General features: G+C 56.6%; 3 protein-coding genes across 3 annotated transcripts in view; 2 read left to right on the top strand and 1 right to left on the bottom strand.

Moving 5' to 3' along the window:
- The first annotated feature begins 403 nt into the window (after positions 1-403).
- PHF13 (PHD finger protein 13) lies at positions 404-8,753 on the top strand. Its single transcript, XM_069544785.1, has 4 exons — positions 404-797; positions 3,402-3,503; positions 5,105-5,639; positions 6,162-8,753. The coding sequence occupies exons 1-4, from the start codon at positions 759-761 to the stop codon at positions 6,386-6,388; spliced, it is 903 nt and encodes a 300-aa protein (XP_069400886.1). The 5' UTR covers positions 404-758; the 3' UTR covers positions 6,389-8,753.
- Positions 8,754-9,600: 847 nt separating this feature from the next.
- On the top strand, positions 9,601-15,638 carry THAP3 (THAP domain containing 3). Its single transcript, XM_069544786.1, has 5 exons — positions 9,601-9,756; positions 12,185-12,377; positions 14,180-14,242; positions 14,594-14,698; positions 14,921-15,638. The coding sequence occupies exons 1-5, from the start codon at positions 9,683-9,685 to the stop codon at positions 15,203-15,205; spliced, it is 720 nt and encodes a 239-aa protein (XP_069400887.1). The 5' UTR covers positions 9,601-9,682; the 3' UTR covers positions 15,206-15,638.
- Positions 15,639-16,001: 363 nt separating this feature from the next.
- The window catches only part of DNAJC11 (DnaJ heat shock protein family (Hsp40) member C11), a 69,195-nt gene continuing 67,646 nt past the window's right edge, over positions 16,002-17,550 (bottom strand). Inside the window, exon 16 of the mRNA XM_069544784.1 lies at positions 16,002-17,275. Within this exon, the coding sequence (XP_069400885.1) occupies positions 17,250-17,275 (26 nt within the window). The 3' untranslated portion in view covers positions 16,002-17,249. The remainder of the gene's footprint in view (positions 17,276-17,550) is intronic.

Below are 17,550 nucleotides of genomic sequence, written 5' to 3'. Positions count from 1 at the left end.
TCCACAAGGGGTACAGAACCCAAGTCCCAGAGGGGAAGCAGGAAGCGCAGCCGCCGCCCACCACGACCAAGGCCGTCAGCCCCACCCCCACCCGCGGGGGCGACCCCTGACCCCCCCGCCCGCGCGGAGACCGAGGCGCTCTGGGTTGCTCCGCCCCTCCCCCATCGCCGAGCCGGCGCGAGTCCCCGCACCTCCCCCGCTCCGGCGGTCTCAAGTCCCCGAGCCACTGTCTCCATAGACCGAGCAGCCGCCGCGGAGCTCTCTGGGGGTTGGAGTCCTCGAGAGGGCCTTTGTGCGCCTCAGCGGCGGAGCCGAGGACTATGACTCCCACAATGCCTCGCGCCCGCCCCCTCGCCGAGCTTTCCGTCGCTCCCAGACTACATTTCCCGGCAGCCCTCGCGGCTCTCCCGCCCTCCCTCCCGAGACACGAGCCGAACTGGGCGTCAGGTCGGGGAGCCGGTCGGGTTCCCGCTCGCCGCCGCCGCCGCCGCCCCCCGCAGCGACTCTCCCGCCTCTCCAGTCGCGCTGGTCGCAGGACCTGCATCGACAACTCTGCTCGGCTGTGGAGCCGCCGGCCCGAGAGTACAGTGTCCAGGACGCGACACACCGACCCCCCCATCATCTCCAGTCGGGGCGACCCCTCCCGGGTCCGCCTTCGCCCTGCGCGGCCGCCGGAGCCCCCGACTCCGAGCGGCCCCGTGGCCCGGCGTCCGCATCCCGGCCCCTGCAGTCCGCGGTCGCCGCCCCCCACCCTGAACATGGACTCCGACTCCTGCGCCGCCGCTTTCCACCCGGAGGTGAGTGAGAGCTGCGCCCCGAAAGCCCCTGACCACCCTCAGGCCGCTCCGGTGCTCCCGAAGGCGGACCCCCGCCGGCCGAGCGCCTTCTCCCCTCCCCCAGCTATCTCTCGTCGCCCCCCGGGCGCCCAACCCCGCCCCCCACTCGGGCCCGCGCCCGGTCTTCCCCGCCCCCCGTATCCTCGGCGTCCCTTCCGCGGGCGTCCGCGTCCTCCCGGCGCCCCTTCCCCGTGGTCACCGCGCCCACTCTCCCCGGCCTTGTGTAGCCGGGGGACCTGTCTGCGCCCCCGGCCCCTCCTCGCCGGCCTGGCTTCCCCTTCCCCGCCCCCGGGGACTCGGTCCGAGCCGCCTCCGCCCTGCGCTCCCGCTTTCCGGAGGAATCACCCACCCCCTCCCAGAGGGGCTCGCGGCCCCCCTCGGACAGGGACTCCGCTCCGCGCGCCCCCGCCTCCTCCTCTAATCCCCCCGGGCCCGGTGGCCCGCGCCCCGCCCCCTGACTCCCGCTCGGCCCCCGCCCCCTCTGGCTAGGGTGGGGGAGGCTCGTCCTTCGGGGTCCCCACCCCTGCGGGGGCCTGAGCTGTGCTCCCACCCCCAGCGCGTTTGCCTCCCCCCTCCAGGGCCCCCTCCCCCGAGCTCTGCTCGCCCCGCCTCGGCTCCCCCTCCTTCCGGGGATCGGCCCTCGGTTCTCCCGGCCGCCCCACATCCCCCGGGGCCCCCGCCGCGGTCCCCTCCCTCTCCCGAAGCTCGCGGAGTCCGGGGTGCGGGTCCGGCCGCCGGCGGGTGGGGGAGGGGAGGCGGCGCCGGGCGGGCTAGTCCGCCGCTCTGCCGCCTCGGGGGCTCGCGGGGCCTGCGAGTCCCGGACCCCGAATCCTGCCCGGCTACTCGTGCCCCCTCCCCCGCGGGATGGGCCCCGCACCTTCCGGGGCCGCTTGTCGGCGAGGAGCGGCTTCCGCGGGAGGGCGGGGAGGGGGCCGCACCGCCATCTGCTTTTCTTACGGGCGGCGTTGGCGGGGCCGGGGCGGCCGGCGCGGTAGGAGCGGCGCGGGTCCCCCGCCCCGGGCCCGAGGGCACCGCCGCCATCCACTCGGAGTCCCGGCTACTGACCCACTTCAGCACATTCCCCGCCGAAATAAAAGTTCTCCCCGCGAGTTTGAGGGCCGCAGCCCTACCTCCCAGCCGGAGGGAGGGCGGTCAGTTCTCCCTGCGGGTGGGGGCAGGGTCTCCCCGGCGCTGGAAGCGCTGGGTACCGCGCGGACTCTGCCTCGCCGCTTTCCTGCGTGCCTCTCCGAGTCTGGGCGGCCTAGGGCTGAGGGCAGAGGCGGTTTGCTAGCACCGAGTTGAGAAAATAAAAAGAAGTGGAGCCCTTGGAAGGAGACCTGCGGGCAGCAGGCCGCCCGCGCTGTTTTCTGGGCGCGCTGGACTGAGGGGGCGGGGGTGGTTGGACTGGGGCAGAAGCCGGAGCCCACCCCGTCATCTCCTCCCCCTACTTTCATCCGAGTGGGAAGTGGGCCCCTCGGCTCTGGAAATGTTAGCTGAACTCCTAAAGATGGGATTGAGGTGGGTGATAAAGTGCTTAAAGAAAACCCAAGTAAAATACGCTAGTCAAATGAACCGAAGAAAAACACAGTTGTTTTGCTTAGTAGCAAATAATCATTTTCTTCCCAGCTCCTCTTTCTCAGCAGAGAATCAATTCTAGTTGAGGGCGATTCTTAATTAAATGGGGATGGGACACACAAGCCAAAATTTCTAGTATTTAATCTTGAGTATGCAAATGGTTTTGTTGTTCAGTCTGTCAAAGTCCTTAAGCCTGCAGCACTGTAGCCCTCCAGGCTCCTCTGTCAGGGGATTTTCCAGGCAAGGATACTGGAATGGGTTGCCTTCTCCTCCTCCAGGGCATCTTCCCCACCCAGGGATTGAACCTCCTGCCTTGCAGGCGGCTTTTAGTGACTGTAATTATATACAGAGTTAGGTTTTCTAAATGGTAGCAGGATTGTTTCTGCTTTGTTCTTTGGGTTGGGGGGTGCTTTGTCCCTGGGTGTTGAAGGAGCCAGAGGGACCAGCAGGAAGTGTCTCCTCTGGAGGAGAGAGCCAAGTAGGAGGAGGGGGTCCTCCTGCAGCCTTGCCTGGGGAGGGGTCAGGCGAGATTCAGGTCCAGGATTCCAAGTCTGAGCTCTGCAGGTTGAAAAGTAGTTCACTTCTAAAGTCACTTAAAATACTTCAGCTGCAGCAGTTTATCTTCAAAGTGGAAAATTTGTGGCAAAAAAGTTAATTATTAGGGCTCTCAATAGGCCTGTAGAAGCTTAATAGATAATGTCAGAAAACGCCACATGAGCACTAATAAATAGACTTTTGTACAGTCTTTTATCTCCTAACCAGTTTCCCAGTATTCTTGGCATAGCATCACATACCTCCTCTTTCAGCCTTCTGAAAATTGTTAATTCTTGACCCAAACTTACCTTATCTTGTTTCTAGAGTATTTGTAAATCTAGCAGTGTGGTTTTGAGTGGCAGACTATGAAAGCTCCAGCCTGTTTAGTATTGTTTCTTTGATGTCACCTGTTAAGTGTCTACTTCCAAACTTGCTCCCTTTTCTCGCTGTTAACAGGAGTACTCCCCCAGTTACAAGCGGCGCAGGACCGTGGAGGATTTCAACAAATTCTGCACCTTTGTCTTGGCCTATGCAGGCTACATCCCTTATCCAAAGGAGGTAATTCAGCACTTCAGAGACCTTGCTGGCAGCAAAACCAGCGTTTTTGACAAGGTGGTGGGTCTGGAAGGGATTGAATGGGAGGACTTGAGCCGTAATAGTCAGGCAGAAATCTATCTTACAGACTTAAGACGAGCCTGGGAAGTGGTTCCTAAAACGGATGGAAAATGTAGACTTGCCTAGAAATGGTTCGATAAACTTTCAAAGTTTGCTTACAGATAATCTAAGTGATATCTTCCTAATGTCCAATGTTTATTGAGAGATTACTGTCACTTAGTCGTGTCCGACTCTTTGCGACCCTATGGACTATACAGTCCATGGAATTCTTCAGGCCAGAATACTGGGTATTCAGAAGGGTAGTCTATCCCTTCTCCATTGGATCTTCCCAACCCAGGAATCAAACCGGGGTCTCCTGCATTGCAGGCAGATTCTTTACCCACTGAGCCACAAGGGAATCCCCGAGAGCTTACTCTGGCTAGGCACTATTTTGGGCCATTATAATGATATGAAGTAGGAGCTTTTACTTATATCCTTTTCATTAGTAGTTTATTTATTTTGGCTGTGCAACATGCCTTGTAGGATCTTAGTTCCATGAGCAGGAATCCAACCCAGGGCCAGCAGTGAAAGTGCTGAATTCTAATCATTGGACTTCTGGGGATTCCCTATTTGTTTCTGTTGTATTTATTTGTTTTTTCTCTTCCATTTTAAAGATGAGGACACTGGGGCACAGAGAGGGAACTCCTTACTCTTGGTACAGTCTCATTGGTGGTGGAGCCTGGGGTTCAAGCAGATCAAAGAGTCAGGCCCAGTCCACCCTGCCCTACCTGGTGGGTGGCCTCCTGGTTGGTGTCATTACAGAATCTTCAGGGACTCGTGGCCAGAATCCCATGTAAATTAAGGCATTTTTTCCTTGCTGAGAAATGGGCAGGTGGGCCAGCGCTGCCAGGGTGCTCAAACTTCAGGGGCCTGGTTCATACTGTGCAAGGCTCAAGAGAAAGGAATCCAGTATTTTTAGGAGGCCAGATCCCAGCACTGGGTTATTGTTTCCACTGCCAGCTAGGTGGATAACGCCTACATGAATGCTGTTACTGTTTGCACATAAACAAACAGTAGCAGTTTGCTTGATTGACCTGAAGGGACCAGAGACTTGAACTCACTGCTTTGGGGCACAGTAATTACATACTTGGATTTTGGAGTATTTTGAGATGCCTCCAAGTTTTTAAAGAAAAGTATCAGAACATCCTCACCATTAATTTACATTCACTTAATTAAAATGTACATCCTTTGGGAGGACAGTTGGGGGAGATTGTAAAATCAGGAAAGACAAGAGCTTGAGGGTGTGTCTTTGGCACTCCTGTCACAGAAGTGGATAGAGTATCAACTAAGTTCTTGGTGAGGGTTCACCCAGGGCTGGAGGTCCCCCTTGAGGGTTCATGTTGTAGCTGGAAGGACGCACGAAATCCTAGTGACGGTGTTCCTAAAGAATAGCACAGGTGAGAGCTGAGGGACAGGGTCCTGGGGAAGCTCTGCTCAGGGCCAGCTCTTGGTATTGGAGACTAGTTGAAATAATCAGAAGCGCCGTGTTTTCTCTGTCCTTTCAGGAAGTCCCTCTGAGGAGCAGTCCCAGCCCCGCCAACAGCACCGCTGGTACCATCGACAGCGACGGTTGGGATGCCAGTTTTGCCGACATCTCGTCCACCGTGCCCTTGCCGGTCTCTGACCGCTGCTTTGGCCACCTGCAGCCCACCCTCCTGCAGCGAGCCAAGCCTAGTAACTTCCTGCTAGACAGAAAGAAGACTGACAAACTGAAGAAGAAGAAGAAGAGGAAGCGAAGGGACAGTGACGTGCCTGGGAAGGAGGGCTATGTGGGGGGCTTGCTGCAGCTGGAAGCCGCCGACCCATATGCAGAAACCCCCACAAGCCCCACTCTGCAGGATATCCCCCAGGCCGCTGGAGACCCCTGCTCGGGCTGGGACTCCGATACTCCTTCCAGTGGGTCTTGCACCACGGTGTCACCGGATCAGGTCAAAGAAATAAAAACTGAAGGCAAACGGACTATCGTCCGGCAGGGCAAGCAGGTGGTGTTCCGGGACGAAGACAGTACGGGAAACGACGAAGACATCATGGTGGATTCCGGTGAGTGGCCCAGAGGTGGGATGCTAAGAGTGGGGTTTCAAGACCCTAACCTTCCCCTTCCTCTGCAGGGGTTGTGGGTTCAATCCCTGGTCGAGGAGCTGAGATCCCATGTGCCTGCCATGAGGTGCGGAGTCTCAATGCGGTGGTTCCTTCCTTGGAAGGGGACAGGGGAGCATACCCCACCACCTTCAGGGGAAAGGGTGTGAGAAGGCAGATGCCGAGATGTTTAGGAAGGGGTGATCACAGCTGAAGACAGCGAACATTCCAGAGCAGGCCTCAAAATGTGAAAATAACATAGCTCATGAATAACCACCTTGTGGGGATTGCTCGTACCACACATTTCAATGCTTTTTGTGCACGTGTGCACTTTCAGAGCGGGAAGTATCACCCTGAGACTTGAAATTGGTTTCACTGTAGCTCAGCTGCTCTGTCCCTTTGGAGGGTGGCTTTCCTGATGGGAGGGGTTCTGATTGGGGGTGTTGTGAGAGATTTTTCCGCTCTTACGTGGTTCTCTGTTCTCAGATGACGACTCCTGGGACCTGGTCACGTGCTTCTGCATGAAGCCATTTGCTGGCCGCCCCATGATAGAGTGCAACGAGTGCCACACTTGGATTCACCTGTCCTGTGCAAAGATCCGGAAGTCCAACGTTCCGGAAGTGTTTGTCTGCCAAAAGTGCCGGGACTCCAAGTTTGACATCCGCCGTTCCAACCGGTCCCGAATGGGCTCCCGGAAGCTGTTTCTGGACTGACTGCTGGAGGGCGAGGAGTTGGAAGGGACTGTGGGCCTGCTGGCCCTGGTCTTAGTTGAGCACAGGACTCTTAGCTCCAGCGCGGGCAGACCCCTGCCATTCAGGTGCCTACACGAAAGGACCAGCTGTCCAAGGTATAAACTGTACATAGCCAGTGACTGAATAAAATCCTCGTTGGCCAGAGCTGCTGCTGGAGCTGTGGTCTCTGCAGTGGAGGTGGACTGCACACCCAAATGCAGCGGGTTTGGTCCAGCCGAACATGAGGGTGTGTGGTCGTTGTGCATTTTTGCTCTCATTGTTGACAAACTCCCCCCGATCGGAACAAGTGCTGGCTGTTACTCTTGCTTCCGCTGTGTTGGCGCGAGGAGATGTTGTTTCCCTGGCCTGTTTATGAACCGCCATACGTGTGAACTTCTCCAGTCCGTCTTTTACCATAAGTGTCTGTACAGCAACCATCAAAGCCACTCCTCCCTCAGTGGTTCCCCTCTCCCCTGCCTTAGGGGATGCCTGTTCCCCTGGGGATGGAGTCCCTGGCCTCACCCAGGGGTTGTGAGCTTGCTAGTGAGCCCCCACATTTTCTTCGGTTTGTTAAAGGGGACACTATGCAGCTGCTTCTCTGTGGAAAGGGGGTTGGGATCATGGTGGCCCGTGTTCATAACTCAGTTTCCTGTTTTGCACGATGTAAAAAAACCTGTCTTTTTGCACGAAATAGCCAAAAGTATTGGCAGACTTCTGCCTGGGTTCCCTTCCTCTCCAGTTGGCTTTGGAGGGCCTGGGGGTGCCCAGCAAGCTGTTTTCAAGTGAGGGGGCGCCTGGATTCTCTCCTTGTCTCTCCCCCCTCACTTTGTTCTAGCAGCGACATTAAAGGTTAGGCAGTCCCTGGGGGAGGGTGTTCTCCACATAGTGGGGGTAGGGGAGGGAAAATGGGGAGGAAGGCCTCCCTTATGGGTATTCTTAGTATGCCCCTCGTACAGGCTGGCCTGCTGGTTCTACGGGGCAAAGTTAGGACTTTTGAAGCAGTTTTTTGGTTTGAGTTGGTGAGTGAGTGAGATGGTAACGCTGGCCTCCAGGAAAGTACCACTGAACTTTGCAAAGTTCCTTAGATCTAAAGTACGGCCCTGGACCGAGGCGACCCCTGTGCAGGCCAGCTCTGGAGAGGCCAGGGAGTTTGAAGCCCGACAGGCCTCCACTGGAGGGCCATGTGGCGGAACACTGATGGGTCTCAGGCTTGAGGGAGAGGGAGGACATCTGTGTTCCTCGAAACTGACATTACTCTAGCAGTTTAAATACTCGTTCTCAAAATTGCTTTTTTTGTATATTGATGAGTGTGTCTTCGTAAACATTATTTCTTATGAAGCATGAAGAGGGAAGGGTGCCCAAGTCAGGCAAATTTATTGACATCAAGATGGAGCCTCAGTCTTCCCACAGGGGGACTTCTCTACATGGTCCCCATGTATAGAGCCACCAGGTGGACTTGTGTCCATGTTCTCTCACTGAAGCACCAGGAGGGTTGAACTGTAATTGGCTGATCAGAGCCTATATTTTGTCCTAGTATCTTTCATGCTTGACCAGCCAACTGCCTTTTTTGTTTTATTTTTAATTCTGTTGTTTCTATTAACACAAAAATAGAGAGAAATAGTTTTTGAAATCCATTTTATTGTGAAGAGCCCCAAGGGAGATGTTCTACTGTAGAGAAAAATAGGAGCTGGCTTAGAAACAACCTTCTCCCCAGACAACTGTCTGGCTCTGACTAGGGCAAAAGTCCAGGAAAAGTTGGAGAGGAATTTGCCAAAGATCTGCACCATGACATTGCCTGTCCTGTGTCTTCACCATGACAGTAGCCAAAGTTTCCAAGTGTTTCTCTCTTAAAAAAAAAAAAACTCCACAGTTTTACAAGTGTGTTTAAGAATAGGTGTGATTTTAGGGTGGAGCTGCCAGTCCTGGCAATTACCATATTGCTCTTAGAAGACTCAGTTCCTGGTGACGCCTCTGGAAGGCATTTGATACTCATCTCGATTTCTGTTTCCTTCATTTGCTTTTGTTCCTATAACAGAGTTATCCCTGTGGGTGGTGTCTTAAGAAGTCAGGACACCACGGTTTTTCTGTTAGATTGAGCTGGGCAGCTGCAATCAGCTTTATGCAAATTAGGTATGGCCCATCTCTGGGTTCCTGGTTGGTGGCTGATGGAGAAGGGAGGGAAATTTGTCATCCCCAAAGCAAGACCCTCCCGTCGGCTTTGGCCAGGCCAGACACTTAACATCGTTTACATTGTTCTGTGTAATTATAAAGTTTATGTGTATAAAGCGAAGCTGTTTCTGTGAAACTGTATATTTTGTAAATAAATATATTGCTACTTTGAGGTTCATGTCTAGCTTTAGGTGTTTGTGTTCTGTGCTGAAGGATTGAGCCTTCATCACCAGCCCCCTAAATCATGGTTACATGAAGACTTGGGAAGTTAAGAGTCAGTTTGGTTTAGCAGGATGAAACATTCTCACAGCCCTTAATACACTTTTTTAGTAAATTCTCCAGAAACAAACCGCAGCATGAAGAGACATGAATAGCTTTCACAATTTCTTCACATTGTGCATTAGCTTAAATCCCAGTGAGTGGTTAACCTGCATGGTAAAAGCTGCAGCCATCTCTAAGCTTATGCAGGTGGGATTAGAATCTGCCCTGTACTCATTCTGTCCTTCCACTTGGGGGTCCCACGGGGCTGAGCCTGTTCTGTCAGCTGTGTCTGCCTGCCTAGCTAATCTGGGACCAGCTAATGGTCAACTAGTACTTTCTTCTGTGACGTTGGAGCAGCTGAAATCTATGAATCAACACCTACTGAAATCTTGAAAATACTGGTCTAGGTGGCTGGTGAGCCTGCCTTTAGTTTCCAGTTGTCCAGAACTGGGTGGGTGGGTGTGGATTTTGGAGGCTCAGAGCAAAGAGGTGAGGGTGATGTTTCAGCATAACTAGGGTAAAACCTGCATCGGGGATGTCCGGTCTGAGCCGGGCGTTGAAGCACCCTTTGACGCGGTCGCAGGCACTGCGTGCATGGGATGCTGGCTAAGGAACAGCCAGGCCCGCCTTCACTCACCAGCCTCCCTGCAAGCCCCGCCCCTCCCGGAGGCCCCGCCTCTCCTACTGGCCCCGCCCCTCTATCGAGGGCCTGTCGCCTGCACGCCCCGCCTCCACCGGTCAGCCCCTCCCCGTCCCATGACCCCGCCCCTCCCGGAGTCGCTGCCGCGCCCCGCAGGCCCCGCCGCCGCCATCTTTGTTTGGGGCAGCGGGGCCTGGCGTCTGGAGATGCCGAAGTCGTGCGCGGCCCGGCAGTGCTGCAACCGCTACAGCAATCGCAGGAAGCAGCTCACCTTCCACCGGTGAGGGGCGGGGGCACCGGGGAGCGCGGGGGCCCGCCTCGCCCAGGCCGATGACCGCGGCCCCCGCGGAAGCGCCAGGCCTGGCGCGACAGGCTTGGGGACACCCGAGCCGCTGCCTGACCGCCGGGAGGCCAGAGGACTTGCGGCCGAGCCCTTTGCGGAGGGGCGGCGGCCCCCCGGGGAGTGGCGAGATCCCGGTCTAAGAAGCCCGGCACCACCTCGGCCGCCTCGGCACGCAGGGAGACGGTCGGAGGGGCTGAGTAACCTGCCCGCGGCCGCACAGCCTCTCTTGGGTCGGGGGAGGCGGTGGCGGGCCTGGTGCGCGCTCAGCGCTGCGCCCTTGCGGTGACTTGGCATGCGTCCCCTCCGCGGCCCAGGGACTGTGCAGCCTGGGACGTAGTTAAGTGTGCAGTATTTGCTGCAAGATGAGCGATGCTAACCACCCTTAGGTGTGCGGTGCGCTGCGCGCTCTGCTCACCTCTCCTGGTCTCTAGTCGGGAAGGAAAGGCGTGGTGGAGGAATGAGAACTTTCAGGCGGGTGGGGGCGCGGGGCCGGGACGCGCGACCTTTGCTGCAGCCGCAGGAGGATGGTAGGACTTCTGGAGTCTGTCCCTGCGCGCCCCGCGCACCTCAGGTGTGGGACCCGGCCGAGTGCGCGGCCGCTTGCACATCGATGGGTAGAGTGTTGCATACTTTCTTGCTGGTTCCAGCCACAGTGCCTTCCTCCATCGTGCTCAGAGTGTGACTCCAAAAGGCTGCGCTCTGTTCATCTACACTTCGTCTTCTCCTTTAAGCGTTTTCTTTTTTAACGTATGTCTATTGATATGTAACACGCCTACGGAAAAGTGCACAATTTATAAGCACACAATTTAACCAAGTGAACACCCGGTGTGACTGCCAAGAGTTTAGAACATCGAAGCCCCCAGGAGACCCGGAAACGCACCCTCTTACAGCCCCTCACTCAGTCCCCAAGGGTAAGGCCTCTGTCAGAGGGGACTGCCTTGGCCTTTTTGGAGCCTCACTAAGTGGAGCCACACGCTGTCCTTTTTCCTGTCCTTCGCTCATCACTGTGCTTGTGAGTCCTTCATGTGGCCCGAAGCAGCCGCAGCAGTTCATCCTTTTCATTGCTGTGTAGTGATCCAGGAGTATATTTACTCCAACCAACTTGTTCTACAATTGAAGGGCATTTGGGCCCCTCTGTTTTTTGGCCATCATGGGTACTAGACTTGGGGCGTCTTTGCTGGGTCTTGTCTTCCAGCACCTGTACCCCACCATGCCCCAAATTAGCTCGGTCAAGTCCCAGCGGCCCTTCTCTGCAGCCTGTGACACAGGTCCCTTGAGGCCATCTACCACCTGGCTTCTGGGACACCTCTCGGCCTTTCCTTTGTCACAGTGTCCCTTCTCAGACTTCTTGGGTAGATTCTGCTTATTTCCAGCTCCAGACAGATGCTGGAGCACTTCAGGGTGCTGGCCATGCCACTGCCCCATCCCTGTCCACACTGGCTCCCCAGGGCAGCCATCTCACTCAGGCTTATGGCCCTTTTACATGGGGATACCTGCATGGTGACAACTCCAGACAACTCTTGTCCCCCTGCCACTCAGCTTCAGCACGTGGACATCTAAAAGGCATCTGAAATTTAACATCTCATGTATATTAATAAAACCAACCTGCTGACGGCCCCCCCCACCTGCTGCCCCAAGCTGCCCTTCCCCCACAATCTTAGCACTTGAAAGTGCTTCCTCTGCTTCTTAGCCCACAGGCAAACTTCTCTGCCTGGCTTTCATGATGCACCCCAGATCTGCCACTCATCATCCTCTCCAGCTCCACCTCGGCCTGAGCTTCCAGGAAGCCCCTTCCGACAGTGGCCTGCGTCCTCTTCTTGCTCTGTGCCAGCCAGACCTGCCTCATTGGCTCTTCACACCCTCGGGCCTTTGCACTTGCTCTTCCTTCTGTTTCCGTGTAGCTGTTCTGTGTCGCACTTTCTGCAGCCTCTGCTCCAGTGTCGCCTCCTAGGTGGCCTTCCCCAACCACTTCCTATTCTATTCTTGCATGGTCCATGACTGTGTGGTGTACTGGCTGACTCCTTGCTCTAGATTGTAGGTTTCAAGAGGGTGGGGTCACTTCCCCTCCTGCTTCCCCACACAGGAGCAGGAATGGAGGCCTGTCTGGCAGATGTGGCTCTGGAAGCACCTCACTAAGGCTCTGGACACGTTCATGGTCTCAGGTATCCTACTAAGGGTGCTGTCAACAGCCACGATGGAAGCTTCCCGACATGGAAGGATGTGTCCTGTTAAAACACAGGACAAGGCTACTGAGTTTTCCAGGCTGTCCAGTAAAATGCCGGGCAGGGATGCCAAAGGTCCCTGGGACCCTGAAGGTGTATGTTTAGCCCCACAAGTCCCTTGTGCCTCCTTTCTGTGCCCCCAGGTTCCCGTTCAGCCGCCCGGAGCTGCTGAAGGAATGGGTGCTGAACATCGGCCGGGGCAACTTCGAGCCCAAGCAGCACACAGTCATCTGCTCCGAGCACTTCCGGCCCGAGTGCTTCAGCGCCTTTGGGAACCGCAAGAACCTCAAGCACAACGCAGTGCCTACAGTGTTCGCCTTCCAGGGCCCCCCACAGGTGCATGGCCGTGGGGGTCCCCCACCTGGAAGTGGGGTGGGCACCGCTGTCATCTGCGGGGTCAGCAGAGGCTGAAAACTGTCAGGCCCCTAGGTCCAAAGCCCAGGGCCCCCGCCTGGACCTGAGCTTTAGGAAATCTGCAGTTCAAAGCTGCCTGATAAACAAGTCACTTCATGATGGGTGCTACGGAAGCAGCTGATGGGGAGGGGGCCAAGAGCTTATTTCTGCACTTCACTTTGTGGGGCCTCACTTGGGCTCGAGGGAGGTGAAGACTTTCCTGTCCCGGGCACAGGAGGACGATGGTGGTGGAGTGCTGGAGGGGGACAGGGACAGCGGAGCGAGGCTTGGTGGGGGCAGGATCTGGGCGTGCTCAGGAGCAGCAGCAGCTCAGGCCCTGTGGAGGGTGCAGGGCCAGGTGGTGACAGGCCTGGACGGGCGGTGGTTTTCTTCAAAGGAGCGGAGGGCTTGACATGCAGGGATCTCAGTTTCCCAACCAGGTATTGAGCCCTTGCCCCCTGCAGTGGACGTGCAGAGCCCTAACCACTGGGCAATCAGGGAAGTCCTGGATAGGAGGTGGGTTTTCGGGGGGAGGCCAGTGGGGAGGGACGTGACTTCGGAAGGTGCTCTCTGGAGGCTGGTTCAGAGGCCACTGTGGCATCGCAGGTGAGGGTGGTCATGGTGGCCTGAGCCAAAAGTGGGTGTCATGATGAGAAGATGGAGCAGGCCAACTTTGGAGACCGGTTGGGTTGAGAAGGAGGTGATCTGGGGGCTAGAGGGGTCCCTGATTCCCTGAGGAGATGGCCCTGTGCACGTGGAATTTGGCTTCCTAGTGGGATACCAAGGCAGACATGTCTGTGGGGCAGGATGATACAACAGGACAGTTGAAGCTGGAGCCCTGAGATGGCCATAGTGAATTTTACAAATCCTTACTGTGCCGTGAGTCCCAGAGGGAGGGCCGGAGTGGGGCACAGGCTGGAGCCTGCGAGGCAGAGCAGAGATAGAGCAGACAGAAGACCTGCAGATACCCACACTGGTGTCAGGAAGGGGAGAAGGGAGCCAGTGGGGGCCGTGAGCTCCAGGCTGGGGGGCATTAGGCCTCTGCCCTCGATCCTCGTCCTCCTGCTCACGCAGCCTCACCAAGTCCAGGTCCCTGCCAACGTACGTCCCCCCCTGCTCCTCAGACTCTCTGGCAGCTCCGAGCATCTGCCCAGGGGACGCTCCCGGAGGGCTGGGCTCTGCTCCATGGCTTCTATTCCCATGTCCAGGAACATTGCTTGGCACAAAGTAGCTGCTTAAGGGAGGAGCTGTTGGTTCTTTCTTTTAAATGTGGAAGGCCTTTTGTTTTACTTTATCATGGTAAGAACACTTACCCTGAGATCTGCTGTTTTAACACACATAAAGTGCGCAGCACAGTACTGTGGACCGCAGGGATGTGACACCAGGGGTCTTTGGAAATTACAGTTCACTGACCTGAAACTCCCATTGTGGATCAGGAACCCTCCACCCGCCCTGTTCAGGGTGATGACTTTCATGGCATTTGTAGGAAACTGCTCCACTGTCAGTGATGACATGTTAACCCTAAGGGAGACGTTTGTGGTCCTGCCTCTAGTGCTTGGCTTCAGTGGGTCTCTGACCCAAGGTTTGGGGACTGTGGAGAAGGAGGGGCACTGGTGGATGGTGAGAGGAGAGCTGGGCTGGGCTGAGCATGGGGACAGAGGTAGGTGAGGCCTGATGGACCCTCTGGTGCAGATCTCCTGTGCCCACCCTGGGGCCCGTCCACAGCAGCTCTGCGTCTCTTGCAGCTGGTGAGGGAGAACATGGACCCTACCGGCCGGAGTGGAGACGCCACCTCTGGGGAGAGAAAGGTGAGTCTGCCCTACTGGTCACAAGTGTCCCAACTGAGCTGCTGCGCCTTCCCGCCAGGCTGGCCCACTGGAGCTCATCATGCTTTCCATACAAGTTGGGGTTTGGATTCTGTTTTTGTAGAGAAGGAGAAGCCGAAGCCGTCCATGCCTCCTCCCTGTTCAGTATCAAGCAGTGGCAGCCAGTCACAAGTCTGGCTCCTGCTCGTTTCTAAGGGTTTGGCCCCAGGCTGTGTAGGAGGCTGGCTGTCCTGCTGGTGCCCTGGCAGCCCCCGTGCAGTGTGAAGGGACTCCTGGCAGGATAAGTAGCAGCTGGGGAGGAGCCGTACGGCCGGCTCCGCCTTGTCTTTCCAGGTCCTCCCTGAGCCGGCGTCCGGGGAGTGTGGCCTGGGGAGGAAGATGGACACTGAAGCTGAAGCGCTGCAGCCACCCCCTGAGGTTGGAGGCCCAGGAGCACAGGTGAGGCCGGGCTGGGCATGAAGGCAGCATGAGACTGGTCTCAGTCTGAGGGGATTTGCTTCAAACAGAATGAAGAAAACTGGTGCTCGAACCAGAGCACCAGCCTGGACCTCAGACTTTACCCGGAACAGCTGCGACCCAGCAGTTCTGGGTGTCAGGGGAGCCCCCTTGGCCTCAGGTCCCTGGCCGCTGCTCTGGTCCCTCACTGACCTCTGTCCTCAGGTCCCGCCACACACACCAGAAGCCTCTGGGGTCCCTGGTCAGCCAGCTAGCCCCCCAGAGCTGAAGAGGCGCCTCCCCACACAGCCGTCCGATCACAGCTATGCCCTTTTGGACTTAGACGCCCTTAAAAAAAAACTCTTCCTGACTCTGAAGGAGAACGAAAAGCTCCGCAGGCGCCTGAAGGCCCAGAGGCTGGTGATGCGGAGGATGTGCAGCCAGCTGCGTGCACGCCTTGCGGGGCGGCCAGGACTCCAGGCCAGGCCTCGGCTGGGGCAGCAGAGCTGAGCTGCCTGCTGGGCCCTGTTGTCTGAGCCTCTGAGAGGAGGGACCATGGTCTCCAGACTCTGGCTGTGGACCTTTTGGTCCCACTTTGACCCTCAGGCCAGCACCACCTCAGGTGGGAGTGTGGTGGCCCCAGGTGGGGAGGAGGCTGGGGCCCTGAAGAGGACACCTTGGCTCTCCCTTCAGGAGGTGACAGCCCAGCTGCCTCTCTAGCACAAGCTGGGTGAGCGTCCTTGGAACCACCCCGGGCCAGTGTGGCAGACCATGTCCTTGAGGGGCAGGTGGGCCCCGGTTGGGGTGGGGGGAGGTGGGGCGCTAGCTGACCCTAAGGCAGCGAGGTGTCCCCTCCATCACCTGGACGCTGGCTCTGTCCCAGGAGTACCTCTCTGCACGGCCAGTATGAGTGAGCAACGTAATAAAGTGTCTTCCTACCCCGCGTGCCGCCTCCTTCATTTAGAAGTGAGTGAGCACTGGTTTGAGTTCTCCTGAGCATGGTCACAGCTGAGGAGACTGACTTCCTGTTTCCTGCCGAGGGGCTAGCAGGGCGTGACCATCTTTGACTTCCCAAAGAAGTTGCCTTTAATTAAAATGAAACAAAACAAAAACAACCTAGCCTGTGATTTCAACTCTGGACCCAAAAATTGTCAGGCAAATGTCTGGCAGAGAAAATACCCCCAGCCTCGTCAGGTCTCAGTTTGAACCCTGAGAACAGAGGGTGGGACAAGGCCTGTGAGGAGGCAAGTCCCTCTGCCTGCTGGCTCCTAAAATGAACACATAGACGCATACAGACACTGCCCCCGGCTTTCAGGAAAGGTTTATTGTGGTAAGAGCGTGTCCCCTGTTCAGTCCCTGTTCAACAACAGGAGGGACGGCCTGCCAGGAGGGGCACAGGCTGTGGCCAAGGTCGGACTCCACTAAGTTGACACTTATTGCACGATTTACATTCGGAGCAGCAGCTCTTGCAGGGAACTTTTAAGTGGAGATAAATATTACAGAATTGGACGACCTGAACTACCTTTAAACACTGGAGGAAGGGGGTTGTGGGTGACTTCTCCGGTACCGATGTCAGAAGCAAGGCCTGATTGAACAGGAGCCGCATGGAGGCTGCCTGAACCCCCACCAGCCAGGCGTCCGCTCCTCTGGTGACTGTTCACCAGCCAGGCTGGGCAGGAGGGGCCTGGTCCTGAAGTATTCTGCATCCGCAAAAGAGGCGTGTGAAGGAAGGGCTTCCAGGGAGCAGACACCCAAATGGGTACAGGCAGCCCAGAGGAGACGGACTGACCTGGTGTGGGAGCAGCAGTGCCACCTGCTGGCAGCGAGCAGGGAGGGGGCCCACAGGAACCCACTCTGACCTCTCCGGGCCGCCTGGACTGAGCTGTGTGGGGGAGGGCAGAGGCAACGCGCTTCTCATGAGGACACCGGTGGCTCCTGGGACCGGAGTGACATCCTCTGTCCCAAGCCAGGTGCCAGTGGAATGACTTGAGAAGTTCTGGGAGGGGACGAAGGAGACTTATTCCCAAAGCCACTCGTTCTCAGGTAAAAAGCAGATTTATAAACCCACACCATCCTGTCCAGATTCACGCAGTCACATTTCAGCAGGAAGGTGACTCAACAGGCGCTCACTTGATCCAGACTCTGCTCCTGGGAATGGCTTCCCTCCTTCCGTTTTGTTTTCTGTGTTCAGTGTGGATTTTAGGAAAGGTAGCTCATGGTCACAGGCATGAGGGCGAGGTGTTCATAAATACCTCATGGCAGACAGAGAGCTATGGGTGGCTCAGCGGGCTGAGGGACCCTGAGGCCCCGGGGGCCGCGCCTTCCCTGCGGGGACATGATCCTTGGGAACAGACTCGGGCCCAGCTGTGGTTCCGGTCCTGGTGGGGTTGCCTCGGGGCATCTGTGTGTCCCTTCACATAATTGAGCCGGTACCACTTTCTATGCAAATACAAAATAAACATCTGATTGTGGGTTTTTTTCCCTGCTTCCAAAATCTGTTGACTCCTGGGGAAATTCTTTTGCAGCCCCTTTTGAATCTGGGTTCTCAAGTAGTTTATCCATCAGTATCAATTCTGTGAGCTGTAAAAGAAAAGACAAAATCAGTGCTTCTAAAGGCAACTGTTTCCACGCACTTAGCGGGGATCAACCAGGGCCTGGCCAGAGGCTGGGCCTGCAGCTGGGCACAGGATAAGCTGCCAAAAATCATTGTGTTCTTGAACACAGAGGAGCCGCTGGGTCTGCCTCATACCTAGTCACCCCGGGTGTAATTTCCAAGAGCTCACTAATTCCACCTGGTAAAGGGCTGACGTCTCCCTCAGGGTGTCATTTCCCAGGTCTGTGTAGGTCACGATACG

Source organism: Ovis canadensis, chromosome 12 (genome assembly GCF_042477335.2).
Source record: "Ovis canadensis isolate MfBH-ARS-UI-01 breed Bighorn chromosome 12, ARS-UI_OviCan_v2, whole genome shotgun sequence".
In the NCBI taxonomy this organism is placed as follows: Eukaryota; Metazoa; Chordata; class Mammalia; order Artiodactyla; family Bovidae; genus Ovis; species Ovis canadensis.
The sequence above is the reverse complement of the archived record's forward strand: the minus strand, read 5'-3'. Positions and strand labels throughout refer to the sequence as shown.